The sequence below is a fragment of the Diabrotica virgifera genome, chromosome 6 (assembly GCF_917563875.1).
Source record: "Diabrotica virgifera virgifera chromosome 6, PGI_DIABVI_V3a".
Classification (NCBI taxonomy): Eukaryota; Metazoa; Arthropoda; class Insecta; order Coleoptera; family Chrysomelidae; genus Diabrotica; species Diabrotica virgifera.
This window is the reverse complement of record NC_065448.1, coordinates 220,540,195-220,567,004: the sequence shown is the minus strand read 5'-3', so window position 1 is coordinate 220,567,004 and position 26,810 is coordinate 220,540,195. Positions and strand designations below refer to the sequence as shown.

The following is a 26,810-nucleotide window of genomic DNA, read 5'->3' as shown; positions in this document are numbered from 1 at the left end:
TTCCATATCATTATTATTGTATCTTCTCAGTTTCTATCATAATTCTTCAGTATCCTGTTATTTTGTTTCATATATTTCAATTATTTTCATATTATCATTTTGCTTTTTTTCCTTTTTGTTGTTTTCTTGTTTTTTAAGTGTGTTATTAATGAAAAAGATATAATTATGGTTCATATTTGTCTTCCTATGTTTTTTTAATATTCAATGTGTATCTATGCTAATAATTCTAACAAAGAAATTATTTATTCAATGCACTGTTGCAACTCCAAGAAATGAATAAATAACAGAAACGAACACATCTTGCAATACTACAAGCTTAAACCACATTTTGAAATTTTTCTTATTGTTAGGAGTGTGCAAGTTCAAATTATTGGTAAGGACGCCCAAGCTAACTTTTCTTTTTTTTTGTTTCAGAAAACATACCTTGTTCTTCCAACCTCTAAAATGAAGGCCTTCTACTTCTTGACTCTCCTCTTCGTTCTCGCTATCAGTACCGAATATGCTCTAGGTGACTGCTTGTCTGGAAAATATCGTGGACCTTGCGCAGTATGGGATAATGAAACTTGTCGTAGAATATGCGGTGAAGAAGGACGTAGGACCGGGCATTGCAGTCCAAGTCTTAAATGTTGGTGCGAAGGATGTTAATTAAGATTAAGTGTTTTATACAATAATAAAGACTACAGGAGCTATTTCAAATGTTGTTTTATTTGCAATAAAATAAATAAATTATAAACACTTCATACCTACAGTTTATCATATTAACCCCTTGGTCACCATGTAGACATGCGTCTACATCAACTGATAAATTATTTTGTATATAGTGATGAGAGTGGTAATAACCGGCAAAATAGCGCAAAAGATGAAAAACATATTAAATTGTGAGATAAAAAGAAATGAAACTAGTAGAGTTGTTAAATTTAGCGATAGTAACATATAAATTGGCATCATATTCATTGTTTCCCACCTTTAGACGTATCAGAGGAGTATGTCAACTAAAACTGTCACTGTGACAGTGGCATTTCTCAAATTCGTTCGATACGTCTAAAGGTGAGAAACAGTCAATATAATGTCAATCTATAAGTTCGCTAAATTTAACACCTCCACTAGGTTTATCTCTTTTTATCTCACAACTTTATATGTTTTCCATCTTTTGCGTTATTTTACAGGTTATTAGTGCGCTCATCACTCTATACGCAGTGATGAGCGCTCTAATAACCGGCAAAATAGCGCAAAAGATGGAAAACATAATAAATTGCGAAACAAAAAGAGATGAAACTAGTGGAGGTGGAAATGATGGTTATAAATGTATAAATTAACATTACATTACATAGTTTCCCACCTTTAGATGTCTGTGACAGGAATATTTTATCAAATTCTACTGTCACAATGACAGTTGTCATACTCCTCTGATACGTCTAAAGGTGGGAAACTAATATGTAATGTAATGTTAATTTATACGTTTATAACGATCATTTCCATCTCCACTAGTTTCATCTTTTTTTGTTACGCAATGTATTATGTTTTCCATCTTTTGCGCTATTATAACATAACTACAGGATAAGTTTACGTTATATTTCACTTCGGTGATATATCACAGGGCTGATTGTTAGTTCTTTGCATTCTACAGGTTATTTACAAAATACAAAGTTTATACCTATATTGTATACCGAATTTTGTAAAGTTACACACACCGGCAAAATTAGCCGAACACTTAAAAAATGGGACATGTTTGATGTCTCGAATTTCCTAAACCAGTGGTCCGATTTGAGTGATTCTTTTAGTATGTTATAGCCTTATTATTTAAGAATATCGTTGTGATAATATTGTTGATAGACAGGTAAATATCATTTTATACCGGGTGTACCAATCATACTGTGTTTTTTTTTCTTAAAGTTTGGAATCCCCTGTGGAATATTCTAGCACATGTAAAATATTAAAATTAAAACTCGGTTATAGACTTAGGCTTTCTTAACATTTTCCTTTTCGATTTATTTAATTATGTGGGATAATAAAAAAGTTTATAATAAAATATTACGCACTGCAGCGAGCAGTGCGTAATATTATTACACTGATATTCTTAAATAATAAGGCTATAACATACTAAAAGAATCACTAAAATCCGATAACAGGTTTAGGAAATTCGAGACATCAAACATGTCCCATTTTTAAGGTGTTCGGCTAATTTTGCCGGTGTGTGTATTAACAAAATTTTTGCAGATTTCTGCATTGGGATTATGCATTGCAACAAAGGATTATGTTCATCAAACAAATTTGCCTGAATCTTGTTAGACAAAACTAATTTATTGTTTGAGGTAAAGTGAAACAATAGATTTTGAAAAGTTTTTCCTGATATTTCGGACTTCTAAGAATGTAGACATAGTCCAATTTTATTGCCGTTTTCCAGTAGGCGCATACTGTTTATACTTGTCATATTATGGTCTTGTCTGTTTTCTATTTTTTATTATGACATTCTTCTATTTATAGCTTTGAACTCTATAACTTTGTCCCTTGTCTTATTGTTAATCAGAAATGATGTACACCATTTTTTCTTTGCTTGTTTCCTCCAGAGTAGAACACTGTCGATTCTGTATTTTTGTATTTCGTGACCTTACCGTTCCTTATCTGTCAATTCATCATCATCATTGGCCCTACAACCCATAGTGAGTCTTGGCATATTCCAGGATCCTCTTCCATTCCTTCCTATCCTTCTCCGTAGTCTTCCAATTTCGTACTCGTTAACACTCATAACTCGTCTTCCACCAGGGGTGCTATTCTTGACCTCTCGTAAACTATAGGTATATATATACAGGGTGGTGCTGATCTTCAAATTGTGCTCTGGGCCTGTCTCTGTCAATACATCAATTGTCAAGTTGAAATGTCCCCTTTTTACTGTTGTTTGCACTATTTAAGTATGTCGGCTTATAGTTTTGGAGTTTTGCTCGTGATTTTCTGTTCACTGCACTTTCCTGTCCCGATGTTGTTTTGTTGTCTATTTTTTCTGATTAATAACTATTATTAATTGTTTTTCGATTTTTCGTGAGAAATAATTTTCACGTATTATTACTCACACACACACTGTTGCCAAGTTGATCACTGTTCTAGTACCTACTCAAATCAGTTAACCTTTGGCCTAATTGAATATTTTGTACTGTTGTAAGGTTTATTTGTTACACGTTGGAGTTCAAACCAAGTACATTAAACAACATTAAGGTACGTATGTTATGGCGAGCACGCCACTGTGTGCGTTTTTATTCCAATATCTAGACTACATCGGAGATGAGAAACACCCACACTGATAATTTCGAGGTGTCAATGATATGTGCCAGGACTATGAAAAATTTTAAGAAATAGTTTGTATTCATTAATTTAGAATTCAGTATCGTTTTGTACCCTAAGCTGTTAACATCTCAATAAACTTGTGCATTTCCTTCAGTAGTTTCGTTACTTAATTCTCCAACGAACACACATCATTTTATACAGAATTAAAGTAGCGCAGTCAGTAGAATTTCCAATTAGAAAAAGTAAAGGCTTTTTTAATCGATTTTGATCGTTAATTGGAAAATTAGTGGCTTAGTATTTGAGTTCCGAGTGTAAGGCCACGAGGAAGGACAACTGAAGGAACCCGTAAACAACTTTGAAGAATTCCAAGTGTAAGGCCACTTGTTGTGTAAAGCCACAAAGTAATTCGGAAGTTCCGGGGAGGCGTAAGTAGCAACTTCGTGAAATCTTCTTAACAATATACGGCTTCATCATAACAACAAAAGTAGAATGAGTTATTGCCGGTTGGTTTTTTTGTTTCATGTGGTCCTACCTGCCCTGTCCGGAGCATATCCAGAGAGGGTCTACACTACAAGCTTAAAACTTCGAAGCTGCAAAAGAAGCCCTTCTTGGACACCCCAGACTACATCGGAGATGAGAAACACCCACGCTGATAATTTCGAGGTGTCAATGATATGTGCCAGGACTATGAAAGATTTTAAGAAATAGTTATTCATTAATTTAGAATTCAGTATCGTTTTAAGCTGTTAACATTTCAATAAACTTGTGCATTTCCTTCAGTAGTTTCGTTACTTAATTCTCCAACGAACACACATCATTTTATACAGAATAAAAGTCGTATACATAGGCGTTCCGCTCGGCCCGAGCAACATGTTCGTTAGATTAGTACGTGTTTTCAAGAAGAGCTCCGTTTGTGCTCCTCTTGAAAACACGTACCTACTAATCTAATGGTAGGGGAGCCCAAGCGGGGATTTTTGCAGTTACTCGAGCGCGTCAGATTATTACATGGGACATGGGGAGAAACCTTGTACCCTGAAAATGTACTTCTACCATATATTAGCTCTTAATGCAGGGAAGTTCGTTGAGGGGCCGAAAAAAAATCTAGTCTTAGAATAACTCGAAATCGTCAGATTAAGATAAGGTAAGTTAAGTACATGCAAAACAATGTATATTTCAAAAATCTAACGATTTGAGCGGGCCGTAAGGAAATGGGTGAGTCCCAAAGTTCCACAAGAAAAAAGCGAATATTTCGGGAAATTAATGACAGATCAAAAAACTAAAAAATACGTACTCAATATATTTCAAAAATCTATCGAATGATACCAAACACGACTTCCCAGGGAGAGGAGGGGGGGGGGTAAATTTAATATTTTAAATAGGAATCCCGCGATATTTCGCGAAATGAACATCAGATCGAAAAACTGAAAAATACATTTATTCGATATTTTTGAAAAATTTTTCGAATGGCACCAAACACGACCCCCACAGATGTGGGGTGGGGGGTTACTTTAAAATCTTTTAAATAGGAGCCCCCATTTTTTATTGCAGATTTAGATTCCTTAATCTGAAAAAACAATTGTTCGAAATGAAGAATTAAATTAAAAATGGACAAGTCCCCACTAAAATGGAAAACTTTACTTAACTTTTTTTGGTTTTAGGACCTACTCTTCACAACCCAATAGGCCCCCAAAGCGCTGGAGTGACTGCAAATTTAGCATACTTTGCTCCCCTACCATAACAAACATGCTAGGCGCAAGCGGCGCGCACGCCGAGCGAAAGGCATATGTATACATACATTTACAAATATAGTGTCAAGTCGATGATAGAGGAATGAATGGTACTAAATAATAGCAAAATTGCTTTTCTAACGTTTATTGAACAATATATTATAAATTACACTCTTTTATATTTAACTTATTATTACCTGAGCTGCTGATCGATTTATCTATTGTCGTCATCTCCAAAGTTAAAAGCTTTCCTGATACGATCGACCTTACTTTCACTATTAAAATTACTTTTCCCCGGAAACGGCCTCCGTTCTGCCTCCTTCTTCTCTGTCTGAGGTTTCTCGGGGGCGACGTACCCTTGGGGCTTCAAATTTCTCGCTTTGTTCTTCATGAACTCCTCGTAGATTTCTTCTGGGCTCCTGCCCTTCACCACGGCGATGACGTGGTGGCGGGCAATTCGCAACATCTTCTCTGTGACGCCGATGCAATCGGTTGTGGTCATTAGGAAGAGTTGTTTCGTCAATCTACCCAAATTTGCGGCAAAAACTTTGAATTGCGGGTGTGTAGGCAGTACGTTCTGGGAGCGAAGAGCTTCGTATATCGCTAATTGAAGTTTCTGTAAAACGGTAGTTCATATTAGTGTTTAGCAAATAAAATAAATAAAAAATACAGAACGGAAAAGAGTTTCGGCTCTAAGATGCAATAGCTTTGTTCACAGAGGTAGTCCCTGACTAGTTTTCGACCAGTTTCGGACCAATTAGGGTTCTGGCGCGGTTAGTTATTAGTTTATAGGTTACAATTCTCGGCGAACGACATCAGAACTCGTCATTGGATCATAGTAAACAAAAAATTCAAAAAAAATTTATTAGCTTATGAGTTTCTCGAGGTAACGCTGTCGAGTTTTTTTAGTTTTATCTAATTTTGACTTTTTGATATCACTCGGAAGTCTAAACAAAGAATTTTTTGCAAAAAGGGTGAAAATCAACATATTTTTTATTGTTAAACAAATAATAAGCATAAAATAAAAAATATCTCGACAGCGTGTCCGCAAGGAATGTCTGTTGAGGAAGCCTGAAATGGTGGAAACAGCTGTCCAGCGATTGTGCATCCCTCTGAATCGAAAGCAAGCAAAAACGTCTTTTACTTTTCTATCTTTACTCCGATTTGATTACTAGAAAGTTTCTTTCTGTCCTTTTCTTAGACGAATGAAAACGGAATGTGATTGCATAGTCCTTTTTGTTTTCTATATTCGTCGTCTGCTGTCTTATAAATTGTAAAAGTCGCAGATTAAGGATGTACCAGAAAGAACTTTCAACACGAAAAGTTTCAGATTTAAATAACTACAGTCGAACCCGCTTATTAGAGTACCGCTTATAGGAATATCCCGGTTTAAGGAATAGAATTGTGAGGTCCCGAAATATTTCCATTTACTCCTTAATAAATTTAATCGCATATAGGAATACGTTTTAGTAAAAGAATACCGCTTTATCGAATAATTCTAAGTTACCAAAAACTTTTTACGTACAATTTCCCACAAATTTATATGTTTTCTGGTTTATAGGACCTGTCGATAATGTATTTTATTACTTACTTTATTATGGCTACCAATTCTACCTTCCGCCAAACATTTACCGATCATAAAGTAGGTACCTACTTTTTCAATTGTGTCAATTTTCTTATTGCTCACCCACCACCCACGTCGTTGTCTGTTTAGATTTTTAGAAACAGTTGGAAATCATATATAATCTCTTGTAATATAATAACCGCTTTATAATATGTAAGAAATTTTTTGGAGGGTAAAAAAACCAATATTAATTTTTTATTTATTATATTTTAGAGCAACAAGTGACTAATATCTTATGTAACAAAACAAATAGTCTCAGATTACCGATTGTTTTTCCAGAAAAAAAGTAAGTCTGTTGTTTGTATGTTAATAAGAAAATATATATATACATATACCTATATCTACATATTGCATATATTTCATACTTATTTGTGTAGGTATGTAGTTTGGTGTTTCAATAAAATAAGTAATAGTTACACTAGGCACTGTATTATTGACATAAAAAGAAATAAAACCATATACATAATATACAGGGTGGTTCATCTTATTCGCCTCGGTGTCTGTACGGAAAACCACTTGATATTTAAAAAAAATCTTCACAGAAATATACAGGGCCATTAATACTACACTCTAAAAATAGCGTTAATTATACAGGGTGCTCCAAAAAAGAGTGGTATATCAAAGTTATATTTTTTCTTATGGAATGCCCTATATCTGATGACATTATTAAATTGACCTTAAAAAATAAGCTATACTTTCATAAGGGTTCCCTATACTTAAATACAGTGTGTTTTGATTTATTTCGATTTATATAAAAATATAACGTTTTAGAAAAAAATAAATATCTACGAATCTAAGAATCAGTAACAAATTTTTTCTTGGATCTTAATAATAGACTATTTAGCATGCTTAAACAGATGCTTATTGCAACAAAATTTCTTACAGGGTGGTCAAAATATGAGATTGTTCTATTAACAAATTCAAGCTTTAATAACTTACTTATTTTAAATGGAACACTTTGTATCTTACTAGTCTATCGCGTAGAAAATTTAGTTAGCTTTCAACTTGTATTAGAGTTTCCTATACCTATCTTTTTACAGGGTGATTAAAATATTATATTGTTTTATTAACAAATTCAAGCTGTAATAACTTACTTATTTTAAATAGAACACCCTGTATCTTACTAGTCTATCGCGTAGAAAATTCACTCAGCTTTCAATTCTTATTAGGGTTTCCTATACATAAATCCTTTTATTTTTTAAATATTTAAAGATTTCCTAATTTGTAAGCTTTAAAAATTAGAATTAAGTACCTATGTCGTGGTTATGTACAACACACCACCAACACCGGCAATATACTTACACAAGATACTGTCATTAATAAAATTTTCATTGTTATCATGTAATCACACAGAGTGTTATATTATTTTAGTTGATTTTGGCCGACATGTGACATTGCATAATATGTTTATATTAAACTGCATACCCTATATTAGATGCCGTATTCTGGAAGATATTTAAATTATATTTCATTCTGTATAAGCATTTTCCATATCTTAACCCAACGTTTATTAAGTAAATTTAAGAACACCACTTTGTGTTTTAATCTTTGAATCGCAATTACAAACAATTAAATGCAATGGCTACTTTGACAAAAACGAGCCTATTGTACAAAAATATGTAAAAATAGGTATTTACAAAATAACATGGGAACTTATATTTACAGAATAACATGTGTATTGAGAATGTTTACATGGAACTGAAGAGATTTTAAATATCTTCCATTATAAAGAATATAATATCTAGTATGCCATTTAAAATAAGAACACTCTGTGTGATTAAATGATAAAAATGTGAATTTTATTAATGAAAGTATCTTGACTAAGATTTCTAAGTATATTGCCGGTGTTGGTGATGTGTTGTACATAACCACGACATAGGTACTTCATTCTAATTTTTAAAGCTTACAAATTCGGAAATCTTTAAATATTTAAAAAATGAAGGGAGATAGGTATAGGAAACCCTAATAAGAATTGAAAGCTAAGTAAATTTTCTACGCGATAGACTAGTAAGATACAGGGTGTTCCATTTAAAATAAGTAAGTTATAACAGCTTGAATTTGTTAATAGAACAATCTAATATTTTGACCACCCTGTAAAAGATAGGTATAGGAAACTCTACTGCAGATTGAAAGCTAAGTAAATTTTCTACGCGATAAACTAGTAAGATACAGGGTGTCCCATTTAAAATAAGTAACTTATTACAGCTTGAATTTGTTAAAAGAACAATCTCATATTTTGACCACCCTGTAAGAAATTTTGTTGCAATAAGCATCTGTTTAAGTATGCTAGACAGTATGTTATTAAGATCCAAGAAATAATTTGTTACTGATTCTTTATTTTTTTTCTAAAACCTTACATTTTTATAAAAATCTAAATAAATCAAAACACACTGTATTTAAGTAAAGGGAACCCTTATGAAAGTATAGCTTATTTTTTAAGGTCAGTTCAATAATGTCATCAGATATAGGGCATTCCATAAGAAAAAATATAACTTTGATATACCACTCTTTTTTGGAGCACCCTGTATAATTTACGTTCTTTTTAGGTTGTAGTATTAAAGGCCCTATATATTTCTGCGAAGAAATTTTTTTAAAATATCAAGTGGTTTTCTGTACGGAGACCGAGGCGAATAAGATGAACCACCCTGTATATGTACACATACATACAGTATGTACATATACAAAGTGTGTTATACTATTATGACGTATATTCTTTACATTTATTTCTGCTAGCCACTACTGATCGGTTATTAGAATATCCCGGTTATAGGAATATTTTTGCTTGGCACGAAGGCTATTCGAATAAGCGGGTTCGACTGTATTTACCATTTTAATCTTATTATAGTAGTGAATTCTGCATCTGAGACTTTTCAATTTTGACAAAATTAAGAGTTTTGTAATAACAAAACTGTACCGCGCTAGAGTGTCATCTTGTGGGTGTCATAGTTGTTACTTTCCCTCTCGTTTTTATGCAATGTTGTCTGTAGGTGAGGGACCGGTCCAGAGTTACTCTAAGTTATATAGGTTGGTCTGTGTGTTCTAGTCTAGTGTATTAATATGGTGTTTTTTCAGACAAAAATAATTTATTTTATTCTAACGCATATAGGGGAGTGCAATTAGAACGAAAACATGCATTGTTTCGGAAAAATTCAAACAAGCTTATATTTTTCTAAAACTTTTTGAAGTTATACTTCTTTAGGCACGAGGGTGAATTTTTATTTTGCCGGGCGCATGCGCACACCGACAGTATGGTTTTAGTCGTTCAACCGTTATACGGGATCTGATTGGGTGTTAAAATCATCTGTCAATATTGGTTCAAATGGATATTATGCATAAACAAATGTTGTGTATATTAGTTTTTATTGTTGTGAGGACAGAGACAAAAAGCAAGTTTATAATAATTATTGTAGTGACTTTTTAAATAGTTTTTAAAAGCAACAGGTACGTACCTTATTGTAAATGTTTCAGTATTGTAATAAAAAATTACAAATTAAATACCTAATTGGAAAATGTACCTACCTAGCTAACCTAGCTACTTACCTACCTAGGTAATGCTTTGATTTACCAACAAAAATCTCCATCTAATATATTGCTTTTTTAGTCTATATTTTGTTGTATTTTAATTCCACAAGAATCAAACTTATTTGATTAAACTAAGAGAATAAGCAACTGTCAAAATTGTTTAAAACGTTTAGATGCTATATCTTCCCACTTCATTCACGTGTCTCGGTAGTTAAATTCTGCGTGGGGTAAGTTCAAAATAATCTAACAACCTGATAGACGCAGGTTCAATTCCCAATGCAAATTTTTTTTTATTTTTTTTATACATTTTATGATTGTAAGTATATTTATTATATTTTTTTCAGAAAATACGTATTTAGTTAAAATTTTCTCAACAATTGTTAGAAATCATTTCTTTGTTTCATGTTTCAATGTGTTTGCGTGTGTTTTATTCCTTTATATTTTAAATTTTTGGTAGGTATTGTTTTATTACAATTTTTTGAAAAGTAGTAAGTATTAAAAGTAGTTTAATATTTAAATAAAATATAAATAAACTGTTTAAAGTATATTGATTTCGTTCAAATCATATAATAGAAGTATAACTTCTTACGTGCGTACAAAGTACACACACATTCTTTTTTTGTTAGTTTATATACTTGTTAAAGTAAAAAGTTCTACTCGCAGATTTGGCCGCTAATTGTTTATTAATTGTTTAAACAATAGCAATTGTTTTGTATAAATAATTTTAAAAATATCGTTAAATTCATCATTTTACTTTGATCAAATATGTTTCTATTTGGTTTTTGATTATGCTGAATCCGAATATGGCATTGCAATTTGAAAATTCTTATACAGAAGCTCTTATAGAGTATGTATGCGTAGCCAGCGTAGCTAGGAACCACCTGGAAAACTTTTTTATTATCAATTTTACGAAAAAAAGTTATTCTTCATAAAATCCTCTGGATAATTAAAAATCTAAAACTTAAACCATCAGATATCAATTTTTATTAATTTTATACGAGTTATGTCAAAAATATGAATTTCGTTAAAGAGTAAAGTACCTTTATATTCCAGTATATATATAAAAAAAAAATAATATTATGAAAAGTTGTTTGAAATTAAAAACTATGTTTAAATATACAATTCCATCATTCTAATTGAAAAAAAATCAATTTTGTCTCAAATTACGGATACTTATCATAATTTTATTTCAATTATGATAACTATTTTATTATCACTTTTACGAAAAAAAGTTATTCTTCATAAAATGCTCTCCCTGGTCTAAAATCTAAGATACAACCATCAGATATCGAACTTTTTTAATTTTATACGAGGTATGTAAAAAATATGAATTTTTCTTAAGAGTTAAATGCCTTTATTATTCACAATATTTTAATTAGAAGGATGTAATTGAACACTAAAACAATTTTTTTAATTCCAAACAACTTTTCTTAATAACACTTTTCGATATTGTGAAATGTAAAGGTACTTTACTCTTGAGTGAAATTCATATTTTTGACATACCTCGTATAAAATTAATTAAATTTGATATTTGATGATAGCATCTTAGATTATATACAATGCAGAGTATTTTATAAAGAATAACTTTTTTTCGTAAAACTGATAATAAAAAAGTTATCAATAGGTTCCAAGTTATGCAGACATACTTATGAGCTAAAAATTTTTTTTTTGCTGAACATTTATTATTGTTGAAGCTTATTAAATGTATTTTAGGTAAGTTCTACAGAAAAAAGTTTTAATCACTTTATATAAACATTTTTTTAGCTGGTAATTTTCCGTTTTTGTATTACATTTTTGTTATCTTTCTTAATTTTCTCAAAAAGAAATAGTTTATTTTCATATCATTCGAATTAAATTTTTGAGATATTTTTTGAATGCAACATCATTTAGTAAGATGCTTGAAAGGTAAGTTGTGCAAAATTATGAGTTATACAAGAAAAATTGTATTAGTTACACATTTTTAAATCATTTTTAAACAAAATTCATGTAAGACTCACTTTCCGCCCACATCGTAATTATGACCATACATTTTATTTCTTTCTATTATAACCATAAAATAGCTTAATTATTCTTCTTTCATGTTCAATTTGTAAAATTTCATTTGATCCATTAGTTAAAGCATTACATTAAAATAATTCAACCATGCACTTCGCCGTACGCTAGTTTACAGTGCGCCAATGTTTGTGAGAAGGGTGACTTTAGCGTTATAAATAAAAAATTATAGAAGATTCAGATTTAATTTTAGAAAATTCTTTATATAAGGTTTTTTTTGTAAAATTTTCTGAATTTTTCAATGGTCAGTTTTTTTCTAAAATTTATATTTTTGGAGTTATTTAAAAAACACCTAATTTCGTAGTTCATTTGTTTAATAAAAAATGAAGCACCCACTTCTCGAGTAGAACTTTTTGATATTTAGTCCAAGTAATGAAGCTTAAAATAGGACAAAACCTCGCAATTTTTACAGAATGGATCGATTTACTTGAAAATTTAAGAATAAGTAGTGGATAGTCCAAGGATCAAAATCTATATCATGCCAAAAGGCGCTTTTACCATGGGGGTGGTTGCCACCCCATCTTGGGGGTGCAAATTCTTTCTTATATTTCAATCACAACAGTTGGTAAAAACGTTCATTCTAAGCAAAAAACGTTCCATACATTTTTTTGATAAAATTGATAGTTTTCGATTTATTCGCTATCGAAAGTATTAGTTTTATATCGAAAAAATCAATGTTTTTAATATGTTTTCTGCTAATAACTCCAAAAGTTTTCGTTTTATCAAAACAACTTTATTTAACAAAAATGTTCCTTTTGAAAAAATAAACAAAACCGTTTTTTAAAATTTTCTTTAAGACCAATAGTAATCGAGCTATACTGTATTATATATTGGCTCTTCTTCGTCAAATGCTAAATATTGTAGTTTCAAAGTCAAAAGACGGGAAAACTATGCATTTTTCGAGGACAACTTGTTCAAACTAATTTAAAGTACTTAAAAATATCTATCTCCAGAAATAAAAAAAGTCTCTAGCTCAAAAATTACGTGACTTACAATGAAAAGAATGCCAGTCCCTGTTTTTTTCAGCGAAAAAGTGATCGCAAGCAACCCCCTAATCACCACCCTAATTAAAATTAGTCATTGACCTTATTTGGTCTTTTTTATTTATGTATTATTAATAGGTTCTAGAAGTTTGACCGGCTTAGAATGATTAGTTTTTAAAAAAATGGAGTTAAAACAAATACCGAATTTCTGTAGTTTGGAAAAAAATGGCCTTTTCTTCAGAATAGCAAAATTAGCATCAGAGATACGAAAAAAATGTTAAAATATGAAATTGTAGCTTATTAATTCCCAAGAACCTTTTTTACAAACATTTTTTCTACGGCAAAAATTGAGTGAGCTATTCACAATTAAAACTTGTAATAACATGCAAAAACCACCTTTACCAACCCTTTCAAAGTCACCTCTTCTTGCGACTGAGGATTTTCAAAAGATTTAATACTAATTGGCATATAGATCTTGTAAAAACCTACAAAATTATTTTTTAGCAAACTTTCTAAGATAAAAAATAAAAAGTTATGGCTAAAAAATCAATATATTTTTTTGAAAAAAAAAAGGAGAAATCCAATTTGAAGCATATTAATCTAAGTTAGCGGTGTTTTTAGTCATTGGCCTTATTCATTCTTATTTATATAATATGTATTAATAATAGATTCTAGAAGTTTGGCTGGCTTATAATGATTAGTTTTTAAAAAACTGAAGTTTAAAGCGAATAACGAATGTTTGAAATTTGGTAAAAAATGCCATTTTCTTCAGAATAGAAAGATTAGCATCAGAGATACGAAAAAATGTTTAAATTAATATGAAATTGTAGCTAATTTAATTCTCAAGAACTTTGTTTAAAAATATTTTTTCTACAGCAAAAATTGAGTGAATCGTAAATGACTAAGTACATCAAAAAACATTGATTTTTACTATACAAAACTAACACTTTCGATAGCGAATAAATCGAAAACTGTTAATTTTATCAAAAAAATGTATAGGGTATTTTTGCTTAGAATGAACGTTTTTATCAACTTTTGCGGTAAAAATATAATAAAAAATTTCCACCCCCAAGATGGGGTGGCAACCACCCCCATGGTAAAAGCGCCTTTCGGAATCATATAGATTTTGATCCTTGGACTATCCACTACTTATTCTCAAATTTTCAAGCAAATCGATCCATTCTGTAAAAATTGCGAGGTGAAAAGCTTCGGTTCCTGGCCTAATGTTGTTTATTAAACATTTCTTAATGAAATTACAAAAAGTTTTATCTTGTTTAATTTTTTCCGAAGTGAAAATCTATATGCACTCCCCTAATAATCTTTTGATTAAAATTTTTGAAATTTTTCAGAAAGTGGTAGACTCGCTCAAACGAAGCAATTAAAACTATTTTTAAGACTTTTGTAATCATTTTTGAAAAAGAACGATGTACTGTTAGACAAGGCGGAAACGGCGGGTTCGTTGGGAAAAATGTTCCCATGAGATATTTTTGCATAATCACATTCGTGAGACATCCCAAAATAAGGTTCAAGAAGTCGCCCACGTGAAAAGTGGGCCAATTTTTTTTTTGTTTTTTTTGGACCATTCTGGACAAAAAAGGTTTCTTACAATTTTTCTCTAAAGTTGATCTTTTTCGAGTTATAAGCAATTTAAAATTTGAAAAACGCGAAAATGGCCATTTTTAAGACTTAATAACTCGGTTAAAAATTCTTATTATGAAAGTCAGAAAGTGACTAAATCAAAGTTTAAAGTCGTCACTACATGATCCTGAAGAAATCTGTGTCATTAATTTACTACTAAGCTGTTATTTTTAATTAATAACAATGAGCAGTTAGATCGTATTGATTCGGCTGTAAATGTGAGTGCGAGTAAGATGCACAATTGGACTGCTGGAATGGCTTCTCTCTCGCACTCAGCATTTACAGCAGCCGCACACGTGCATGGCGCTTATTATTATGACTTAAAAATAACAGCTTAGTAATAAAATAATGACAAAAATTTCTTCAGGATCTTGTAGGGGGGCTTTAAACTTTGATTTAATCATATATTGACTTTCATAATAATAACTTTTAACCGACTTATTAAGCCTTGAAAATCGCCATTTTTCGTTTTTTTCAATTTTAAATTGTTTATAAGTCGAAAACGATCAACTTTAGAGAAAAATTATAAGAGACCTTTTTTGTCCAGAATGGTCCAAAAAATTAAAGAAAAAATTGTTCGGGCCAAAAATATTGACTCTTGCAATTTGATTAAAAAAAAATTGGCCCACTTTTCACGTGGGCGACTTCTTGAACCTTATTCTGGGATGTCTCACGAATGTGATTATGCAAAAAAATCTCATGGGAATATTTTTCCCTTCGAACCCGCCGTTTTCGCCTTGTCTATGTGGACTATCAGTTCTTATCCGACTTACCTTCTTGTGGTTAGTAGTTAACTCCCTAATCTGTCTATTCTGAGATACGTTCAAATCACTTTTAGTACGGGTGCTTAACGTTCTAACATCGGCCAGAGTCGACAAGGGCATATTTTCAGAATAACTGGAGTCGCGTCTGGCGAATTTGGACGGCTCCCCGTCGATGGAATCGTCGCGTTTCCTCTTCTTTTCGTGGCCAAAATCAAGTCGTTTAATCGGCGAACGTTTGAATCCCATATTTTTCAAGGGAGAACTTTTACTAGGGGACATGAAAAGTGCCCGTTTTGTGGTGGATCTTTTGATTTCGTTGGCTAAAGATGATCCGGATGTACCTGGAAAAAGATACGTTAAGACATGAGATAATACCTCAACTCGTAAAGAAAAGAAGAATATTATGAATTCTGCATTGTCTTAAATTCATGCTTGTCAGATCGTCTTCCAACCATCTCGGTCAGGGTCTTCCTTTTTTTTCATCTTCTATGTAATATTTTCTTCACTGTTTTTGCATCTTCTTGTCTCTATGACATATCCCAGCTTAATTTTTCACAACTCTTATAATACAATTCCCTTTATTAAATTCATTACACTCGTCGTTTCTCCTGATTCTCCATGTGTTGTCTTCCTCTTGTACTGGGCCATATCCTTCTCTCAGTATCTTTCTCTCGAATGTCTTAAGTTGGGCTTTATCTTTTTTCATTACCCAGGTTTCACAACCATAAGTTAATACGGGGCTAATCAAAGTTCTGTAGATAGTATGGTATAACTAGACCCAAAGCCAGACATCCAAAGTGAAAGTTATCCTCCAACACCAAATTGTTCTATATGGTCCACATAATGTTCAGTCACACCATTCTGAGCGTCGGTTTTGGGAGGGAGAGGGGGAGAAATCTGTAAATTCGTAGTTTTTTTACGTTTTTCGTCAATATTCTTAAAACTATGCGGTTTAACATGAACAACCTTCTATACAAAAATGTTCTACATTAAATTTGAAATAAAAAAGGCCCTATGCATAATCTTTATAAAATGGACGGTTCCAAAGTTACAGAGGTAGTATAGTATAATTGGTCCAAAAAAAGGCCTAACCCAGACATCCAAAGTAAAAGTTTTCCTCCAACACCAAATTGTTCTATATGGTCCACATACTGTTCAGTAAAGAATTACACCATTTTGAGCGTCCGGTTGGGGGGGGGGGAGATGGTGGAGAAGTTGGTAAATTAGTAGTTTTTTACGTTTTTCGTCAATATTTCTAAAACTATGCTTTAGCGTAAACAATGTTCTATACAAAAATGTTCTACATAAAATTTAAAACCAAAAAGGTCCGATATATTGTTACAAATCAACGGTTCCAGAGTTACGGAAGGTGAAAAGTGGAGGTTTTCGATACTTTTTTGGTTTTAAATTTTATGTAGAACATTTTTGTATAGAACATTGTTTACGCTAAAGCATAGTTTTAGAAATATTGACGAAAAACGTAAAAAACTACTAATTTACCGATTTCTCCCCCATCTCCCCCCTCCCCAAACCGGACGCTCAAAATGGTGTAACTTTTTACTGAACAATATGTGGACCATATAGAACAGTTTGGTGTTGGAGGAAAACTTTTACTTTGGATGTCTGGGTTAGGCCTTTTTTGGACCAATTATACTATACTACCTCCGTAACTTTGGAACCGTTCATCTTAGAAGGATTATGCACGGGCCTTTTTTATTTGAAATTTATTGTGGAACATTTTGTATAGAAGGTTGTTCATGCTAAACCGCATAGTTTTAGAAATATTGACGAAAAACGTAAAAACTACGAATTTACCGATTTCTCCCCCCCTCTCCCCCCCAAACCCGACGCTCAAAATGGTGTGACTTTTTTCTGAACATTATGTGGACCATAGAGAACAATTTGGTGTTGGAGGAGAACTTTCACTTTGGATGTCTGGGTTATACCATTATTTGGATCAATTGTATCATACTAAGATGTCATAATATTTTATTAGCATGATACCTATGTATGATTCCCACTGGAAATACATACATTAATCTCGCTACTTACGGAATTCTTCTGATGGATTTTTGCGCCCAGATATGTAAAGGCATTCACAAGTTCATTGGTATAGTTGTTTATTGCGATACTATTTTCATTAGCAGGTGTTCTTTTTGACGATCATGTACTTTGTTTTTGTTTCAGATATTTTCAGCCCTCTTTTTCGTGCTTCAGGATCAATTTCCTTGAATGCTTCCATTAGTTGATGCTTGCTCCTGTTAATGACAGCTACATTATCTGCATATGCAGTAATTTATACTGTTTCGGTATTTATATGGCCGGTTACATTAGTTTCGGTACATTGGTAAAGAAAAAGTATTTAGAACAAACCCATAGTTTAAGAAATGACAAAATAATATACTCACTAGGTAACAGCCTGGTCAACAACTTCTTATCTTCATCTGGACTATGAAAAAGCGTTCGTTTTGCACATAAAGACCCGTCTGAAGAAGTTTTAGTACTTGATTTTTCAATTTCTCCTGTAACTTTCCTGAACCTCATCGCGAGCTTCTTTTTAGCTGAACTGCTTGGCGTACGAGTTTTGATCCTGGGACTTTTTCCGGGTGTCTTTCTAGGAGTTTTTCTCGGCGATTTCCTTGGACTTTTCCTTCGGCTCAGCAAATCCATTTTTCTGGAAACATTATACCAGAACTGTGTTTTAAGTTTTTACAAAAGGTAAAAAAGAGAGAAACAGGATTTATTATTTTCGACATATCCCCATTTAGGATCTACAGGTACAGGGTGCATTAAGGGCGGTTGTTCGAACGCTAATCAAGAAGTTGATTATAATCAAGTCCCCTTAACAACCATCAAATAACAAAATCCGTCGTTCGTATTATCCGCATATTAGTGCGAGAGAAATAATTGTAAACGCTTTTGAAATTAGGGGTAGTAGTGTCAAAAGAAGTGGCATCCACGATCTCCAGAGTTAAACAAGCTAGACTCTTTTTCTGGGGCTATACAAAAGATAAGGTGTATAAAAGACCAGCTACAACGAAACATGATAGATATGAATATGAAGGAGAGAATTAAAAACGAATGTATGAAATTAAACAGAAATGTAGTAACTAGTGTAAGTTGCTCTTTTTAAGATTGCTTGCAATTGAAGATCTTGGGACCAGAAAGGGACAAGGTACAATTTCGACAAAAATGAGTTAAAGTAGAAATCGCACACTTTAAAGACCATAGGTCCCAAACAGAAAATTTCAGCAGTTTTCTCCTAGATGGCGCCGCTGTAGTAAGTCCCGTTGTGTCACCATTACTTTATATTGCAACAGAAGGAGACAAGCCACAGTAGTAACCAACATAGCGGCGGAACATTCCCGTGCATGTAAACGGAAAATAGACTTTTCTGAGTTTGATTCTGAACACAGTGACCAAGATCCGTTTTTAAATAAAAGCTAAGATGACAATGACTATACAGTATCCGGAAGTAGCAGCGATTCGGAAAATAGGAACAGTAAGTTTATTAAATGTGTGGCTTGTCCCCTTATGTTATATTTTTCGAACCTAAAAATATTAGGATTGTTCTAAAGGTTTTTGTGGCTTATCCCTTTTTAGTAAAATACCTACTTTATTGTAGGAAAAGGAATAGGTTTATACCCCGCAGACTTCTCTTGCTAACTCCAGAAAAGAAGGCGCCTTTTAGATGGAGACACAAGGATACCCAAAGACATAAAAAAATCTGGGTTACGAATATGTATAAAAATCCAAAAGGGAAGAAAATAAAACCAAAAAAATTAGGTGCACCTTGCGGTTGCAAAAAACAGTGTAGGCAGAAATTGGTGCTTGCCAACAGATTCTACCAGATACTGAAAATAATGAACCACTGGAAGACATTGAAAATTTAGACAACTTTTCAGATATTGAAAATATTTACAACTGAATTATTTTATTGTTGCATTTTATGTTCATACAGTACAACCTACCATATCCGGACCTGTCATATCCGGACCTCCCCATATCCGGACGGTTCATCGCCGTCCGGATCTACCGAAATCTACCGAGAAAGGAAGTCCTGCTGTTGAACAACGGACTAAAAGAAGAACTAAAAGATGGCGAAATAATGTATTATAGAATCTATAAAACGTGTCTATCGACGAAAGTTATCGACGGCGTTGATTACTGGAATGTATGAAGGAGAAAACGTTGGTCTTGATATCCGGGTTTTTTCATATCCGGATCGGTCTGTCGCCACATTGATCCGGATATGGCAGGTTTTACTGTATTTAGAATATACTTTTTTATACAAAAGGGGATAAGCCTCATATTTTTTCAAAAAATGTTCAAGAACCCAAAACCCGTTAAATTTAACATTTAACATTTAATTTAACATTTTAATTTAACATTTGTGTTACTTTTATTGTGTATTTAATATCATATTTCCAAACGATTATGGGCCTTACTTCCAAGAAAAATTTAAAAATTGGATTTTAGGATTTGAAAATAAGTTTAAAATTATGTTTTCTCCAAAATATTGTTTGGTGGCATACTCCCTTCTGGTCCCAAGGTCTTCAATTATGTATTGACATCGACGGAAGCCATTTGGAGCATTTATTATAAACTCAACCATTTTCTTGTCATTTTTCGTAAATATGACAGTATAAATACATAATAAATGAAGTAAATACATAATTATACTTTTATTTGTATATTAAACACCACAGTCTAATTGAAAAAGTCTTAGTTAATGGTGTTTTATTAATATTTGACATACCAACGACCGACAATCTTAACTACTTAGTTAATTACTATTTATTTTAATTACTTGATACCTCATTCAATACTAACAAATTATTAGAGTTTAGATTATTATGTATTTTTATTTTAATAGTTATTTTCCTAACAAGTGCAGAAAGTCATTCTTTTCCGCACGCGACTGCAGTTTGCCGAGTTCGGCAAGCAGTCAAGTGCGGAAAAGAGACTTTCTGCAAGAGTTAGGAACAATATTTTTTCCAAGAGTCTTTAAAAAATTACCAAATCTTAATCAATTAATTTAATTAATATGAAAATACATACACAAATTAATTCTTTGACAAGGTTGTCAAAACCAAACTTTCAATATAATTAGTTAGCATGACGACGATCTTGGTTTCCATGACGATGATTCAAAACGACTGTTATTGTCTAACGATTTGACTTTCGAATATTATGTCAAAATAATTTTATTTCATCGAATTGTCGCGTTAATTTCATTAAAACAGGAACACAATGAGATATATTTGAAATAAATTAGTAAATAATATCTAAATATTAGTTTATTGCATGTATTATAATTACTTTAAGGCCATATTAACATATCTAAATTAACACGCGTGCGGAAAAGTAAAAACCGCGTGCGGAAAAGTAAAAACCGCGTGCGGAAAAGTAACACGCGTGCGGAAAAGTAACACGCGTGCGTAAAAGTAACACGCGTGCGGAAAAGTGAAACTTTCTAAACTAAAATGCGTGCGCGAAAGTAGACATTTTTGCACGCTCGTAGACAAAAGTATTTTTAATTTAATATTTTCACAGGCAGCCTAAATAAAGTTTCGGTGCCATCGCGTTCTATATCTTGCGGTCTACCGAGGGATGCGGTGTATAACATGTACAATCCAATGTTATGGCTTATTTCCAACTAAAATAGTAAATTCATATGACAAAGTATTTTTTGACAAAGTATTACAATAATACAGTATGCGCCAAAACAAACGACACTGAAAAACTAAAGCTTTATTAAACATGAAAAATTAAATAACAACATTTCAAATAATGCGAATTTTAAGTTTTGCTTCTGTACAAAATGTGTCCAAAGTGCTCGCCATTGCGTTTCAAGCAGTACTCATAACGCTTAACAAGATTGCTTAGCATGTTATTAAAAATAAGCTGCTGCATTCTTCTGAAAAAGGTCAAAATTTTTTCACGGAGTTCATCAATAGTTGCCGGTGGGTTTTCTGTAAAAACGGCTTGTTTCAGCATACCCCATACGTAAGCATCAAGAGTTATTACATCAGGTGAATGAAAAGGGTAAGGAAAATTCGTGTTACGGGAAATTACGCGGTCTTCAAAATTTTCTCGAATCAGATCTAAGGATGCTCTCGTGGTATGACAAGTAGCCCCATCCTGTTGGAATCATTGGGTATTCAACTGTATGTTTCTGGCACAACATAATTGTCCGAGATCAATAAAAACTGGTGTCAAAAGTTTTTCTCTATATCGCATTAGATTTAGTGTAACGGGTCTTCTACGCTCGTCTTCCACGAAGTAAGGGCCCAATAATCCATTACCTGACACTGCGCACCAAATCGTTACACAGTCACTATGAAGAGGTTTCTCTACGATGATGGCTGGTCATTCAAAACCAAGAAAACGATTTGTCTTTCGATTGATAAATCCATTCAGATGGATGTGACATTCGTCTATAAATCACACATTAGAAAAAAATAGGGGTTGTTCATAAACCATTGCCAAGACTAAAGTACAATAAACAACTCTTGATGTCTTGTCAAGTATTGCCCAATCTGTATTTTATAGGGAAAACCACCAATCTTCTTAAACATTATTCGGGTAGACGTTTCACTCAAATTCATTTTTAGAGATGTTCTGCGGAGACTTCTTTTTGGTGATTCTAACACCTGTTGAAATAGCCTTCCTTGATTCGCATTTGTTGTCACGGTAACTGGACGACCAGTACAGCTTTTGCGTTGAGTTAGAACGAAATTTTCGTTCGTCGAAAATTTGCAACGACTCTTAACAAGTCCTCATTAGTCGGTGCAGGCTTCTGAAACTCTTCCCGAAATTGATTGGCAACTATTAACAAACTAGGTCCATTTGATCGTCCATTCCCGTATGAGCGGAAATAATACTCAATAATAAATATTTTTTCTTGCGTCGTAAGCCCCATTTCGAATCTTTTTGACAGTTTGCTAGAATAAACCGTCGGTATACTACGAAAACCAGGTAAATGTCGAAATACCGAAATCTAGAAAAAACGTTTTTAAAGTTTAGTGCTTTATTTTGAATTAAGCGGACCAGTTGTGTTTGATATTCGATATGCTAGTGAAAGATGCATATATCAGAAATAATATTCTATCATTAGTTTGAAAAAGTTAAGAGACCTAGCTGATTAAATCTAAATTTACGATCCAGGTGGAATCACTTACCCGGTTTTACCTGTAAATCAAAATAAATTACAATGTATTAAAGACACTTATCACCTTTTTACTGAATATGGTAGATATACAGCAGTAGAAATATACTGTTGTGCGGCAAATATAAATGTGCGCTTAGTTGGTTTTACATACAACAGAACTTTGATTTTATGGAAGTAAGTAGCGATATATTGTTTTATTTGAAAATGAAAAGTTGGTTAGGTGTAACTTATTTGTTTATTACACAAATTATCTGCTAAATAGTAAGTCGTATCATTTATTGAGTTTTACCTGTATGTAGAGCGTAAAAAGCTGAGAATTTTGGTATACTTAACTCAAGATTTTAAAATTTGTCATTTATCTGGTTTTCGCAGTATACCGACGATAACAATGTTTAAAAATACCATGACAACTATTGTCACTTGTTTCATATGACGCGATTATATTTCACAGGCTTCCTGATTTCAGTGTCCTTTGTTTTGGCGCATACCGTACTTGTATGATGGTAGTCTAAGAAAATACTTACTTCAAGTTTAAACCGCAACCCTGTATATCAATATTAAATATTTTGGTATGTTAATAATTTTTGACAATGGGAGACTATTAAAAATTGTTTGAATATGAATAGATTAATAGAATAAGAAATTAATAAAAAAAACGTAATTATTTTAAACTACCTCGTATAACATTACAAAACCCTATATTAAAATAAACGAAAACATTGAGGAGAGTTCAAAAACTAAAAATATATAGGGTGTTACATTAAAACAAAAAGATAAATTTGATCCAACCTGCAAATATAGGCGTCCCTGTATATTTGAAAATATTATTTTTAAAGTATGTTTCTATCTATCCCCAACTTTTATGTTAACAATTTTTTTCATATATCTTGTGACAAATGTGTAATAATTGGACTTCCTCACATTGTATGTAAAATGACTGTAAAATCCAAAAGTAATTTTGGAATGTTAAAATGTGAAAAATCACAAAAATGAAGCAGTTTGATGTAGCAACCATCTTTAATTTGGTTTGAACAATCTATAAACTACAAAATACACCAACAGAATCGTCAACAGACTCAAAAGATTATTTTCTTTCATTTGTTTACTTACTTAGCATCGACCAAAATTTGCCGGGCCCTAGATCCGGCCAAAAACGAATTTCCTGACTGAAGGTTGGCACTGGAAAAGGTGATTTTCCTCCTGGCCAAGTGGCTCAGTCGTTTTCCTGGAGATTTGGTGTTCCATTGCGGTTTGATATTTCGTCGTTTCATCGGACTGGTTACGTGTGTTTCGAAAACTGTACATGATGATTGCGTTTCAGCACCGACGTATCTTGAACCATATCTTCCGCAGAGGTCCTCGAACTTTTCGGAGAATCTGCTGCGATTGTGGCTGTAAAAAGAGACATTGGTAAAAATACAGAGAAGAAAATAAATTGTTAATGATAATGTAAAGTTGTAACGTGTCAAAATTCCGATAATCGTCTTGTCCAAATTTAGGTCCATCCATGCTTACCTTAATTTATTTATTATTTATTGACGGACCGAAGTCCATTAGTATATGATACAATTAAAATGTCACACAAATTATAAAAACAATTCAAAATAAGAACTAGTGCTAGTAGGTACAAAATTGGTAAATACATAATAAACAACAACAAAAATATTAAATTACTTGCTCTCATTTAACAATTGAGAGCTAGTCCTATAATATAAAGTAAAAAATCTAAATATCTAAAACATTTTGCAATTGACAAATCAGTCTTGAAATTAGAACATTAAGTTAAATATAAATGTATTTAATAAAATCTTTTCAAAAAAAAATCTGCTCAGGTGCTATAATACATGATTCTCGTTTGAACCTTTATTGTTCTTTGTGTAGTTGTTCACCTAAACGCTACCAATTTAGTTCCGACGCTTTTGTTTCCAAATATAGTTAATATTCCCTCAAAAAATGCCCAAAAACAGCCCGTTAGATGAAGTCTACATGGGTGGTCCGATAAGTACTTACCCTCTCCACCCGATGGCGCCACTGTTTCAAGAGAAACCTACTATCATGTAATACATTCTTCTGTGTCCGCGGATTTTAGAAAAATAAAAAAAGAGCAATGTCAGTCTGTGATTCGACTTTTCAAAAGGGAAATCCCGTGACTGGCAACCATAAAAAATTTGTATAACGAGTTTCAATGTTGTCACACGTCGGTTTTTGATAAGTCACGCCCAGGTGCCCCGAAAATGGCTAACTTGGAGGAAAACATGACAAAAGTCTACTATCTCGTATTGACAGACCACCGACTGAAGGTGCACAAGATAGCTGAGATAGTAAGAATCTCAAGAGAGTTGAAGATTATTGGTCTTCTGCAACCTCACAAACTTCATCACTGCTAGCTGTAGTTGATGCCATTGAAGTTGTTTCAAATCTGTGTGCTTATCATAATCTTTTTCAATGTAATTTTATATTTAGTAGTAGGGGTGTTATTCTGGATCTTATCCTGGCCCCAGAAGAGCTTGTCATTTCTGAAGCTGATGATGCTCTGGTTTCACCTGACTCTCATCATCCTCCTCTGTTAACATCATTGCAGCTTAATGTTTTTGATAGGTCAATTTCTGGTAACGAATATTATTATGATTTCCGTAACGCAAACTTTCCAGCCATTCACGAATGTCTAGAATATATAGAATGGGATAACCTGTTTCGTGGTAGAGATCTTTCCGACATGATTGCTATGTTTTATGACATTACAGTAGAACCCCGCAAATCCGAACTAATTGGGGGAACAGTCTGTTCGGATTCCGAAAAGTTAGGATTATCCGAAAGTTAGCCTAACTAATAATTCAAAGCTTTCGTCACTTTGAATAATTGATTTTGAGTCGCTACACCTGTCTCACTCTCTCTCTCTCTTTCACCTACCTCATATTGATGTCACTGATGCAGAGCCAGTGTCATTGTTTGTGTTTAGTCGAACTCTCTGGCTAGATTTACAATTTGAAGAAGCTCCATTTTTCCACGCTCCATTACAAGATGACCTAGAAGTCGTACAACATGAAAAAATGAAGAAGAATGTGTAATTACAGAATGGATTGAAGCTGACGACAATGGGCAACAAGAATTTACGGATGAAGACATTGCAGACTTGGTTTAACCTGAAGGCAACCCTAATGAAGATGAAGAAAGCTAGGAAGAAGTTTCCCTGTCATATCGAGTGGCACACGTGGATGCCACTGAAGTCTGGTTGTGGCTCTACATTATGTGGAGCAGAACTCTGCTGCGTTACTGGTCGATGTAATGTTTATGTGTAAATGGTTTACCATCACTGTGTCGATTCCCTCCACCTCCATGCATCTGATAAAAGTGAGCAAGTCACAGACCTATTAATCCTAGATTGTTAAATTTTCTGGTTTTACTCTGTATAATAATCATGTTTTTAAGTTTTTGTCTTGAATTTTTAATTTTTTTTTTCACTTTCTGTTGGTTCGGATTTGCCGAACGTTCTGACTAGCGGGGTTCCACTGTATTGATACTTTCTTATTGAACGTTTCACTCCAGTTAAATATTGTCCATTTTATTTATTTATTATTTATTTACGGACCGAAGTCCATTAGTACATGATACAATTAAATTAAAATGTCACACAAATTAGAAAAATAAGATCTAGTAGGTACAAAATTGGTAAATACATAACAAACAATAATAAAGAATAAAATTACTTGCTCTCATTTAACAATTGAGAGCTAGAACATTTTGAAATTGACAAATACAACTTATCCTAGAACAAAGACAATAACAGTAGTTGACAAATCAGTCTAAATTTTAGTACTAAAAAATTTCCTTGTTGGTATTCTTCTGAGCTTAAGCAATTGTTAAATGAAAAAATAAAAGCTCATAAAATTTATAAAACCTTAAAGACTCCTGCAAGCTATGCTGCATTTTGTCATCTGAGAACAAATTATAAGAATCTATCTAAATGTTGTTATCACAATTACGTATGTTTCACCGAATTTTCTATATAAAATAACGCAAGACATTTTTGGAAATTTGTAGATAGCA

The 26,810-nt window shown here is 32.7% G+C and overlaps 2 protein-coding genes across 2 annotated transcripts in view; one reads left to right on the top strand and one right to left on the bottom strand.

Moving 5' to 3' along the window:
* The first annotated feature begins 235 nt into the window (after nt 1-235).
* Nucleotides 236-680, top strand: LOC126886716 (drosomycin-like). The gene has a single exon (XM_050653720.1). It carries the CDS (start codon nt 445-447, stop codon nt 643-645), a length of 201 nt encoding a protein of 66 aa, XP_050509677.1. The 5' UTR covers nt 236-444; the 3' UTR covers nt 646-680.
* Nucleotides 681-5,135: 4,455 nt separating this feature from the next.
* LOC126886715 (uncharacterized) overlaps nt 5,136-26,810 on the bottom strand; it is a 33,420-nt gene continuing 11,745 nt past the window's right edge. The window contains exons 2-5 of the mRNA XM_050653718.1: nt 23,874-24,155; nt 17,998-18,263; nt 15,599-15,930; nt 5,136-5,622 (exon numbers count right to left, since the gene is read on the bottom strand). Coding sequence (XP_050509675.1) covers nt 5,221-5,622; nt 15,599-15,930; nt 17,998-18,263; nt 23,874-24,155 — 1,282 coding nt within the window. The 3' untranslated portion in view covers nt 5,136-5,220. The remainder of the gene's footprint in view (nt 5,623-15,598; nt 15,931-17,997; nt 18,264-23,873; nt 24,156-26,810) is intronic.

What these genes read in the sequence shown, in the direction of transcription:
- LOC126886716 (XM_050653720.1), top strand. Translation starts at nt 445, where the DNA reads ATGAAGGCCTTCTACTTCTTGACTCTCCTCTTCGTTCTCGCTATCAGT.